The sequence below is a fragment of the Brachionichthys hirsutus genome, chromosome 7, assembly GCF_040956055.1.
Source record: "Brachionichthys hirsutus isolate HB-005 chromosome 7, CSIRO-AGI_Bhir_v1, whole genome shotgun sequence".
Lineage (NCBI taxonomy): Eukaryota > Metazoa > Chordata > Actinopteri > Lophiiformes > Brachionichthyidae > Brachionichthys > Brachionichthys hirsutus.
The window spans coordinates 12,961,240-12,973,519 of NC_090903.1; the positions used below are offsets into that span (position 1 = coordinate 12,961,240).

Consider the following 12,280-nt stretch of genomic DNA (forward strand, 5'->3'; position numbering starts at 1 on the left):
ACATTGAGGATTCCTCCCGTGGCCTGACGCGTGGGCCCCTCTGCTTCCTGCTTTGCTTAATCCAACTCTCAAAGTGCGATCTCTCCATGTTAGCCTTCAAGCTTTCTCTCCTTTCTTTTCTGTTCCCTGCACTTTGTCTCATTTATATGTATATGCATTAAGTCTGTATATGCGTATGTCTGGCCGATCATATTCCAAGCCCGGATGCTGCCTATCCAGCTTCAGCAGTACTGGAAACACGAAGCTAAACAACGCAAACCCCGCAATAAATATCTTCTCTTTACCGTATTATGTATGCAAAGAGAATATATTATTTCTAGGATGTGTTGGACATCTCTATGAATATTTGTAGTTTATGTTTGTATACTTGAGCGTGGATGTATTTGTTCGTTGTGTGTGCCAGATATTAGCTATTAAAGCTAATCGGAACATGTAATAGCCTTTACATGCTAGTGTGCACACAGTATCACAGCAGGCTAGCTGCAGCTTGTCTCAGTACACAGACGTCAGTGCTGTGTCTATACTATCCATTAAGCGCTGTCACTCATACAAGTTAGCCAGCTAGTTAAACAATAGCTACACTCTAAAATGTGTGCACTCTGCAAAAGGCTCGTTACATCTGTGTTTTAAATGGTGTGTGTGTGTGCGTGTGTGTGTGTGTGTGTGTATTCTTGATGCATTATTTTGCCTTGTTCACTGCTGTTCTTCCTTCCTCCATTCCCACATGGCTCTGTTTACAGAGATAGTAAACCAGTTGAATGCCCTCAGCTGCTTACATGAGGATGATGATGATGATGATGATGGTCTCCTTAAGCGAGCACGCAAAGCATCCGCTAAGCCTGCCGCTTCCTCCCAAGGTCTTTTTTCACCTTTCTTCACCTCGCTCCCCTTTGTTCCTAAGTCTCTCGTCATCTTGTGAACACGCTGTCTCCTCTCCACCACCAGCGATTTCTCCACATATATTTACGTTTCATCATCTGCTCTCCTTTTCTATTTTGTGCTTCTTAATTTCGCTCACCCCCACAAGCCTCCTTTTTTTGTTTTTTACATTGGTATTGTGATCATGATGTGGTGTTAAAATTGATTTTGGTTGTGCGGTGATGTATTTTTGTTTGGTTCTTGTTCTTCGTTGTGTGGCGGCGTGGCCTTCCCCCCGTTCTTTTCCTGCAGTTGGTAGTGAACCAAGACATTTAAATCTACCTTTCTGGAAGACATTTCTCCCCTTGCTTTACGTTTCAATTAGAATAAAGCACCCCCCCCCACCCCCCCACCCCAAACATAGCTGTGTGTCGGATCTGTGCTCTTCTCGTAGAGCCTCAGAGTGGTGAAATGATTCAGAGTAACGAAGTCAGACGCAACCAGGGTTATGAGCGTCATGGTCTCTCAAGCAATATCGTGGGAAAGGCAACATAATGAATTCACCAATCGTTTTTTGTGTGTGTTTCTTGGGTTCTTCTGCTGTTGTCAGAGGAGTTCTGCAGCTCCTCATAGCGAGCCTACATGTAGACCGAGGGACTGGTATAAACACAGCGCCACTTCTCTTTGCTCAGATTCTCACACAGCGCTCAGCAGCACATCTTGGCATCTCTCTCACACGCACTTATGCTCTTTTCGAGCTGACCCACACCCCGCCAGCATGTGATTCGGCTACACTGAGGATGATGAAGATAAAGTGGACAATTCTCAGCCTTTCCAGCTTGGATCTCCATAGCAACTCTATACTGCCCTCACCGCCTCCCACTGCTTCCCAGAATTCCACTGCTGTACTGCATTGAAGTGGCGCTGAGGCGGCGGAAGAGCACAGACGAGTTTAAGCAGCGTTTCCCAGAAAGACTAAAATCGTCCTTTATTCATGGTTCACTCCAAAATGCAGCGATCGGTATATTTGCTTTTGGGAATGTTTGTTTTCACTTCATTTTGTTCTCTGTATGGCTTTATTTTTTCTTTGTAGTTGTGTCTTTCCTGCCTCGTTGTCATTTTACGCGTAACACTGTCGGATTCTGTGGCGACAGAGCTGATCAACAAGCTGAACTTCCTGGAAGACGAGGATCAGGAAACGTCTCCCGCCATGAGCACCAATCCCTTCGATGACCCCGATGACGATCTTCATCCCAACCACCTCAACCCGTTCGATGATCCTGACGAAGACGGTATGTTCAACTCAGAGATGACAAAGAGACATTGAAACTGTTGGTGTGACCGGTTTTAGGGTTTGATCTTATTAACTGATAAAGGTTAGTGTGTTTATTTCTGGGAGAGTCGTGTGAAACGATGGCAGCCAGGCTTCAGTGCTTCCAGTCAGGCAGCTAAACCATTATTTTTGTCTGACATCCTGCGTAGATTAGAAGTTGGCTCCACAAAATGTAAAAAAGAACTTTTTTTCTGAACTATGAATTGTTTGTCACTTTTCTTGTGGTTAATTCTAACATCTTATATTGGATCTAGATCTGTTGTGGTGAGTGTCGGTTCTTGTTCATCAGCTGCTGTGTCGGCACCCGTCTGTATCTGATATTTTGAATTCCTCTGGATCTAAACTTCGGTGTCAAGGAAGGGAAATAAAACTATAAATGTCAAGTTGTCAAAGCGAGTCGTAGTTTGCTATAATGAGAACTGAAACCGTGCATAAGCATAAAACGCATGTCAGGAGGAATCCACTTTAACTTTTGACTGGCTTCTCTAGCCGAGCTTCTTGGTGTCCATGATGCTCAGCTAATTACCAGCACTGATGCCACGTTTCTTTAGAGACCCCTTTGCTGTGCAGCTCTCGAACCCAATTAAGTAGATAGATTGTGCGTTTGCTCTGTTTTGTGTCTTTGTCTGGGTTTGATGTGGGTTCGCTGCAACCGTGGAACACACTAGTTCAGACTGCGGGGTTCTTGATTAATGCACATGCTGTGGACAAGTTGACATTTCAAGTAAATTACATGGGGGGGGGGGGGACATGGTCTTTCAGGGCATTATTCCCACCACAGCGTAGACGAAGCTGCAGGGAGCCTATAACTGCCCCTGTGAACGTAAACAGGAAATTGATCTTGTTGCCAAGTTATTGGCCTAAGATTTTGTCCAGTTTAGTAATATTAAATGGACTGTTGTTGTTGTCGTTTTTTTTTTTTATGCAGAGCCCTCTCCTTTCTGCCCAGCACAGCCCCCTAGGCAGCCAGTCTTAAGGCAACACCTTGATGAGGATTCCTCCTTTGACCCCAACTCCTCAAATCCATTCAATGAGCCCGACGAACCCGAGATGCAAATCGCTCCAGGGAACCCCTTTGATGAGCCTGAACAGGACTCGGACCTCCATCCAGACCCAGAACCCCCAAAGCCTAGACAGAGGAAAGGAGTGCGACCGGTGGACATGAGCAAGTACCTGTATGCTGACACCGCTCCCAACGGAGACGAGGAACTCGACAAGTAAGGCTTACCGGTAGTTTCTTCTGTCATTTGGCATTCATGAATAAATCCTCTGTTGTTTTCAGTGTTTTCATGAATGTCATGACAACAAGCCAGGCATGTTTAGATGGTTATTCATTTTAAAGGTCAAATATATTCAGGAGCACAAAAGCATTATGGACACGGCCCACGGAGATCCAGAGTGCCCAGCTTGTTCACCATTGGCAGGTCAAGTCGTGTAAGACCCGCCTCTTTATATAGGGGTACTTTTAGCCCCCTCCCATCCGAGCAGAGTGACGAGGCAACTCTTTCAATGGGAACAAGGGCCCCGTTGTTTTACTGCATTCTTTACCCTTGTCTTCCTGCTTTCCCTCCTCTGTCGTTGCCCCCCCCCCCTCATCACCTCACACTTTCCATCCTCCTTAGCTTCCTCCCCAGACTGCTCATTTAAAATGTTCTTTCATATCTTTTCTCCCACTTCCATCCTGCCTCCCTTCTACCTTTCCATCTTTATCCTTCGGCTGTTTTTGCATCACTTTGTTTAAGTTCCATCGTAGATGATAAACTCCACCTACACTTACCTACCTGGGGTTAGGGTTAGGGTTGAGCGGAGCTGTCACAGCCGTGTGTCCAAAGACAGACGGGCTATTGACTGCCATGTTTCTTTTGCTGCATTTACTCCAGGAGTGTCTCTCGGCAGAATAGAAGGTTCAGGAGGGCAGCGCGGTGTTTTGACTCGAGTCCTTTCACGTGTCCGTCCGCCCATAGCTGCTCTATGGGCCTGCCTCGTCGTCCTTTCTTCGCGTCCCTTCTTCCTTGTCCCTCTTTGTCCCTCTCAGTGGTCAGTCGGACGCCGGGTAGCTCTCACCTTCTCATTCAGAACGATAGCTGGTCGGTTTTCTCTCTCGCCCTCGCGTCTCCTTGGTTTTTTGTGTTTGTTTCGGATTGCTTGTTGCGTGTTGAGTGAACGTCTCAAGGTCACGCCGCTGCTTTCAGTGCCACAAGCATGTCTGTATATTGATTGTGTGGGTGTGCTTCAGTACTTTTTCCATGTCTGTCACTACTCCAACTTGGGCAGTGAGATATGAGGTCAGGCGGACCTGACCTCTGTGCACCTGCATCTTCTATTACCTTGCCACTTGTGTGTGTGTGTGTGTGTGTGTGTGTGTGGCTCATTGTGTTGCACCGAACTCTCGCCATCTACTAATTTCCTTATGTTTAACTCAACAACAGGGAGTTAAAGCTGAACGTGTACCTTTTCACATGTGTCGATTCATCTTCCGACATGTTGCTTGGTATCAGTTAGAAATATGTCATTTAAAATGAGAATGAGAAGTTATTAAAGTTGTAACAACCTGTTGACCAACACTACTCACGTCTGCACTCACTGTAGCTTCTATCTAATCTGTATATGATCTATGTGCTTTCTAATGTGAGATGCTTCCCTCTGTTTTTAGATCCAACCCATTCTATGAGGCAAGGACAGCGAGCCCTACGCGGCCTCCTGATGGCAGCCCCTCCCTGGATTTGGGCAGCGGCCAGAAGAGGAGGGCTCCCCCGTCTCCAAGTTTCAACCCCGGACTTGGCCCCAGTCCGTCAGCTTCCAGACCCAGCTCTCTCCCAGAAAGGGAGCGACTGGAGGCTGTTGCTCCCAGCCCACTCGCATCAGTGATGGGAAGAGAGCTCGCCTCCTCCTCCCCTAAGGTAACCAAGCCGCTTCCGAGTGGGTTAAACTTGATCCCTAACACGCACTTTTAACAATTCTAAAATATCTAGATAGTCGTTGATTTATAGCACAAAACCCTCTCGGAAGCCGTGCTGCAGGCGCTGCCCCCCACTCCGACTCATTCCTTGACTGGAAAATATTTTGTATGCGTGTTTATGTTCGCACTTGTGTGTCCAAATTCAGTGGTTTTTACATTACGTTTTTTTGTTCCGCCTGCACAATCCCATCTTCTGCCCCGTTCTTTATGCTCATGACGCTCCCGAGCTCCTCATTTGAATATGGGTGTTTTCATATGTTTATTTATTTATTTATTTAAATGAGGTGCATCACGGCTGGGTCTAATTAAATGGCTGACGGTCACACACACTCAAGGCAGGAGCCAGACCATTGGTGGGGAATGATTGGCTAGGGGGGGGGGGGGGGGGGGGGGGGGATGGGGATGGGTTTGTGTAAAAAATAAATAAATGTGTGTATGTGCATGAGGGGGCTCAATGTGGAGCTTAAACACAGGGGGCTTAACTACAGCAGAGCGATCACAAGGGGGTGTTGACCCCCTGCATGCACACACACACGCACACACACAGACACACACACACCACACTTGTGCCTTACAGTACTTATACACAGACACACACAGGTCCCTCCTCCCCATCCTAGCTGACTGTTTTAGTGTAGCTGGGCGGTGATGCTGGCCGGCCATGTAATTATGGCACAGCGCCTTTATCACCCAGCTGCAGTTGCCTGTGACCGGGGTTGAGGGGCCCTAAACGACTTTAATTACCCAAAGCCAGTGGCCTGTGATGGGCCACACTTCACCAAGAGATGCCCCTGTCTCTGAAGCTCTGGACGGTGGGAGGGAGGGTGAGGCATGAGTGTGTGTGTGGGGGGGGGGGGGGGGGGGGGGCATTGAATAGGTGGAAGATAGTGAAGGATAGAGAGGTGAAGAGAAGGAAGATGGCAAGGGAATAGCAGAAAGGAAGATAGGATGTTCACAGTAAACAAGTATAAGTATGATTAGGATTCTTTTTTCTTATTCACAGCACACATGTGCGCCTCAGCCATGTGCAGGCTGCGAGATGACCTTTGAATGTATGAAGTCAGAGAGGATTAAGAGGACACATTTCCACTACGAGAAGCCAACACATCATTTCACTATGAACGTGTGTCGAGTATAGATATGTGCGTCCGTTCTTACGTGTGTGTGTGTGTGTGTGTGTGTGTGTCTGTTGCACTGGGGCAGTTAGCATCTTCACCCAAAAGGCAGCTCACTTCTGCCTCGCTCGTATGAGATGTTTCCATTTAGATATATTCATACCGACTCCATTGGTGTGTCGAGCCGAGATAAACACACGTGCAGACATCTACGTCTAATCTCAGAGTATGAGTCACAATTTATATATCGAAGGCGCCATATTCAGTTATTCATTTACAACATGCCCAGAAGGGTATGAAATGTCTTATACGTGTTTTGTAAGAGAAAATCTTGTTTTTGCTAACCTAAAGAGATTAGCGTAGTTCCCCCTCCTGTTTCCAGTAACACCTGTTTTCAGTGAAAAGGTAACATTAGCGCAAGCAGCGGTGGCTTGAGCGCTATATTTTCTGTCTGTGCTTGAAACATATTAATATGGTCATAGACTGATATTTAAAAGACCGGAACATCATGGAAATAGCTTCAACAGTAAAAACAAATGTTTAAATAAGGACAGCACCATAAAAGCAGGGGGAGGGGGAGGAAATGTTGACAGAGACGTTGAGGTGTGAGCCCCTAGAATAAAAAAAAAAGAAAGTGCCTTCACAGTTTGTCTTAGCTTTAAATGTTGTTTTAGATTTAAAGCCATCCGCTTCAATGCTAGTTAGACGTAGACAGATATTACACATATTCATTGACATTAATCTCCTACAAGAGCCCTGTGCTGGTATAACACACGTTCACTGTCAATTCAGAGAAACCGAATAAATGCCCACCCAGATTGCTAGTTGAAATGCGCAGATGGTATAGCATGTTAGCTATGTTTAGTGTTTTTGTCTCTATGTTGGCAAAAGCACTTCAGTCTTTATCTCAGCTCGATGTAGATCCTGAAATATGTCAAGTGTAACATCTGTGAAGGAAAAGAAGGATAGAAATATCTGTAGGATTAATGTAAATGAACAAAGCGACTTCCTGCTGAGCTTCGTCTGGTCGGTTTCGGTCGATCTCTTTTCGATGGGGCTGATTTCACCCCTCCCTGTGACTCGGCGAATCCCCTGCTCCTCCTTTTGTTTCGTCTCCATCTCTATTCCGCAGTCGGGCCGCTCTACTCTCAGATTCAGATCAGGTTTCCGCTCCATAAATTATTTAGACTTATTTTCACGTTTATAAAGTTAGAATTCCCCAAGTTTCAATATAAAGCTCTGAGATATCTCGATAGTTGTTGGGTCTGATGAATAAATTTAAATCCTGATGACATCTTTATAAAAGAGAGACTAGTAGAGTTTAGGGTTGCAAGGCTTGTCCTGCCTCACCAGCTGTTGTTTTTTTTTACGTATATTCCATCACAGATTGCAGTGAGCAGTTAAAATGTCACCTGACATGGTGTCTTTCCCCGTATTTACTTTTCCTTCTTACACACCCCCTCTTTCTAGAGATGAGGAAGTGAACAAACACTAAAGGTATGTGTGTGTTTTTTCCCTCCCCTTCACTTGAAGGGCTTGTGTGATTACTTATGTTAATCAAAGGGTTCAAATTAAATAGAGTTCTGTAGGATGTGAGAGCTCCTGTGCCGGGGGGGGGGGGGGGCAGGCAGAGGCCACGGCGCTCCTTCCTCTCCCAGACTTTGTTTTCACAGCCCCCCCCCCTTGCCACAGTCCTTTAGTTCAGACTACCTCCAAATTGAAATTAGAATAAATTAACATTATTTAATTGAGTTCGCAGAAGGCTGCGATATTTCTTAATTAGCTTTCGCCCGAAGTTCGCGGCGGGAGAGAACCACATCCGCACAGCGGCGCGTTCCTGAGGCCGACGTGACGATGGAAGGATGTTATTGGTGGACGAGAGGAGCCCGAGAGACGAGGACAGCCGTCTCGGCTCGTCTGATCTTTGCCTGTTCCAAAGTCTTTTGTCATTTTATCATTTCATCTGGCCCAAACTTATTCCATTGTCTCTCAAAACTTTGAATAACACGTGTAAAAACACGTGTCAGAAATGACATCCTGGAAGAGAGTAAGACTTCAATCAAGAATGAATGAATCCCAAACTCTCCTGTATTTGCAAGCATTTTTTTGTCAAGCCTTTAGCAAAGTGAGCGTTCAGACTACTTTTCGATATTCTTCTCTTACTCATTACACTTTGTTTTCAGGAGTGTTTTGTCATGAATGACACAACATTCACTTGTTGTAGGTTGCAGTGCAAAAACTGTCATCCCCGCTCTTGATTGAATGTTATTATTCTGACCAAAAGGTTTCGGCCATCTTCAGTCCACGTCTCAACGGAGTAATATCGGTGTGATTTAGAAAACTACTCTTGGCCTAAAGTAAAGAATCATAAGACAAACCAGAACCGGGAAGCAACGTTATCAGCGAAACAGTCATAGCGGTCTATTTCTAAGGCATTGAGGGGTCAGTGGCTCCCATTGGCCACATTGGCCTTTCTATAAGCCTTGTAATATTAGGAGAATAATCCTGGAGAGGAGTACGGCTAATTCGGTACCTCTCAATGTCTGCCTTTTCCCAGGTGTGGACCCTTCCTCGACTCTTATTTTCAGTCTCTGAGTGGTCTGTCATTAGATCTTGTGGGAGAGGGGAGACCCAAATTCTTCTATCATGCAGTTTAGGGCTTCCTGTTGATGCTTCGTGCTGCAGGGGATCGCTGTCATCAAGCTGGGTATGAAGGTCCGACTGACCACAAAGTAGTGCCGAATGTTTCAGTCCCCTTCGAAAAGTCAAAGAGAGTTAGAGCAAATGTAAGAATGTGTGTTTATGCACCATCCCGTATTCGGTTTCATTCCCTGCTGGAGCGCAGGTGTGTTGCGCGTTTATGTAAGATGTGTTATGAGCCACTTACAGTTTTCTTCCTCTGATGGGGTGCATGTCGAGTTCACAAGTTAAAACTCTGAAAAGAACTCGCTCCCCTCAGTCTGGTGTAAAAAGGGTCTTCCGCAAAGCTCCGCTTGTAATCTGCCTTTGGTAAATCCTCTTTAGTTTTATCTGCCAGGGATTACCTCACAAATTTACAGCGAGAGAGAACAAGGAAGATGCAGAGCAATAGCGAGAGAGAGGGAGATGAAAAACAAGTCAAACAGAAAATGATGAAGATGGAACAAAATGAAAACAAATCGCTGCGTAATCTCTGGAAGAGTCGTGCTTCAGAGTTGAAGGGAAGTTTCCCCTCGCCGTGTAGAGAGGGAATTGACTAATCCCTCCATGATTGATGTCTGCTACGAGAGGCTCTATAGCAGACAAATAGGGCTTATGAGGATGACCAGAAAGTCCTTTGTGTGTGCATGCCTGTTTGAGTGTGTATGAGAATGAACCGAACCGTTTGTCTTGTGTGTGTCCTTCTATCCAGTGATCATAGAGGCCAGGGGTTTGAATGACATAGGGGGGGGTAACTTTATCTTAATCTGGTCCGAGTCTGCCCCTGTGCTCCAGGTGTGTGTGGGCCTTAAACCCAGAAGGGTTCAGGGTTTTTGGGGTGAGGTTTAAGGAGGCTTTGGCTGAGGAGATAGAAGTCTGTGCACTTGAAAACTCCTTCAACCCCCTAGAAAGGTCCGAGACCCCCCACATAATTTTGAAAACGGCGCTCTCTTAGTCATGCCATACCTTTACCCCTGTCGTCGTTAAGTAGCCCCGCTGCAGTTTAATTGAATTAAGCCAAAACACTCTCCGTGATTTATAAAAAGAACTGACAAGTCTTCATGAATTAGTCAAGAGAGGTTTGGAAAGGAGAACCAGTAGAGAAACGATAGGGGTTTTATTGCCTCTGCAGGAAGCCCTGCAGCAGCCCAGCCCCTCTTTGGGGCAGTTGCAGCAGACAGGTGTATGCTCTTATTTTTATTTTAGCGATACTGAGTGGCATCTCCAGAACTTAAGTCACTGATCACAGACTGGGATCATTCACGTAGTTTTAGCATGCGATCCGTGATCCTGGTTCTTTCTGATCACACACACGCATCAAGAAGAAAAAGGGTTTAAATATATCCATTCATCCAGTAGAGAGGTTATAGCAAAAAAAAAAAAAAAAAGACTACAGACATGCCTTGATGCCTCTATCTATGTGACTGAAAAGTTAAGGGGGAGCTCTGTAGACGAATGAAGCCGATGCAGAGAAGAAACACTCTACATTGGATACCAGAACCTTTTGCAGCGGGTCGCAGCCACCATTGAAGGCTCGGGTGATTTTGATACTGCAGGAGTTTATAAATGATGATTTTGTTTTGGGGCAAAAGTGAAAATATCTGTTTTACGTAGATGCGTGTCTACTCTCGTTTGACCTGCTAAACAAACGGGTTTTCCAATGAATCTAACTTACAGTCGGGCTGAATCAGTTTGCTTCCGCCTGTCGTTTCAGTCGGCGGTAAACTGCTGCATCAGGTATTCACACCTCTGTTTCACTTTTCTTTCTTTGTGGATAGATCCTGCTACTTCCTGCTCTCCTCATCCTCCTCCCTCTTCTCCCCCACCACCCCCTTCCTCCCCCAGTATATGTGTATTGATGCATGTGTATTCTGAAGGAGTCAAGGGGGTGACTTTGTAATTATGTTCATTTTAATTGGCTGTGCTATCACCCCTCTCATCACTTCATAGCCCACAGTGTGCCGGACAATGGCAGCCTGTTGTGAGGGGGGATTGCGCTACTGCTGTGTCAAGACCCCACCGCCATGCGCATGCACACACACACACACACACACTCTGCCTCTTTACCTGTGGAACATAATTCCTAAAGTGGCCTCCTAATGAGTTTCTCTGCCCAGGCTAGATTAATTGATAGATGGCAACGCTATCTGCGCCACTGATCTCTGAATCCATTGCGCCACTAATTTGTTTGTTGAACACGGTGGCTGTTAAAGGAGATTAATATGTTAGAGATTTATAAGAGCCTCCCAATATGCTCTTCCTCCAAATGGTATGTAATTATTTATTTATTTATCTATCTGTCAATCAGAAGATGTGGCGGATAAATATTTGAGGCATTTGGATCCCTTTTCTGGATTCTCTAAAGTCTGATTTAAACTAGAAATCTGTGTAAACAGAATGATTTCATATCGCTGTTATATAAACAGTTGTTTATTTCGGCATTTTGTGAATGTGAATCGGCAGCGGGGGGGCTACGACAGCGAGGCGAGACGGGAGTTGCTCCTGTTGAGGCGTACAGGAAGGCCTGTGATCTCGGGCCCTTATGTTGTGATGGTTTCAACCTCAACAAACCTCAGGATGAGGGGAGGAAGTTTGTTTCCTTTGATGGATCTAATGAGATATCTCCTTACGGCGTCCCAATTTCACCGCCACCCGGCTCCAAACACAAAAAAAACCTGTACGTGGGATAATGCTACCGTGTGTTCTGAAGCCAGCACTTTCATCACTTCATGTCTCCGCGTTACACGTTGAACAAGCTACCAGGCGGGTAGGGACAGTGCACACTGGCACGTCCACGTCTTCGTCTTCGTCTTCGTCTTCGTCTTCGTCTTCGTGTGCTGCCTCCTCCAAACTGTTTTTTCTTATGGTTTGGTCTTTTGTTTTGTCAGTCCGTGGTTTTCGTGTCGGTTTCAAAGCGTTGCCGCTTCCCGTTCTGCGTGGTTACGGAGCAGGATAGGCCTTTGGAAGCGAAACAGTCCTGGAAAATGAAACCGCTTTCTCCTGATTTTTGCATTTTACATCTCAGCCGCCAAGTGCCTAAAGGCCCTCTGTCTTGGCCTGCAGGTTCACTGCTAGATGTGAAACATATCTGCATCGGAGCGAATCACTGCAAACCCCCCTCCTCACCATCGTGATGAATGTATTTACATATTTTTCTACTGTTTTCATTTCACAGCAAGCTGTGGCCTTGAGGTTTGTGAACATTTGTGGAAGGGACAGCCTAATATTATGGGATAGAAGCTTCAATCTGCGAGATCTGTCGCGGGTTATCATTCTCGCTTTGCCCGTTCACACACATTAACGGAACGTCTGAATTAACAGGTGCCTGAATGCGCC

General features: G+C 45.8%; 1 protein-coding gene across 1 annotated transcript in view; it reads left to right on the top strand.

Annotated features, from left to right (window-relative positions):
- The window catches only part of ehbp1 (EH domain binding protein 1), an 84,480-nt gene that overhangs the window by 18,390 nt on the left and 53,810 nt on the right, over nucleotides 1-12,280 (top strand). The window contains exons 7-10 of the mRNA XM_068740960.1: nucleotides 741-857; nucleotides 2,013-2,150; nucleotides 3,141-3,408; nucleotides 4,845-5,091. Coding sequence (XP_068597061.1) covers nucleotides 741-857; nucleotides 2,013-2,150; nucleotides 3,141-3,408; nucleotides 4,845-5,091 — 770 coding nt within the window. The remainder of the gene's footprint in view (nucleotides 1-740; nucleotides 858-2,012; nucleotides 2,151-3,140; nucleotides 3,409-4,844; nucleotides 5,092-12,280) is intronic.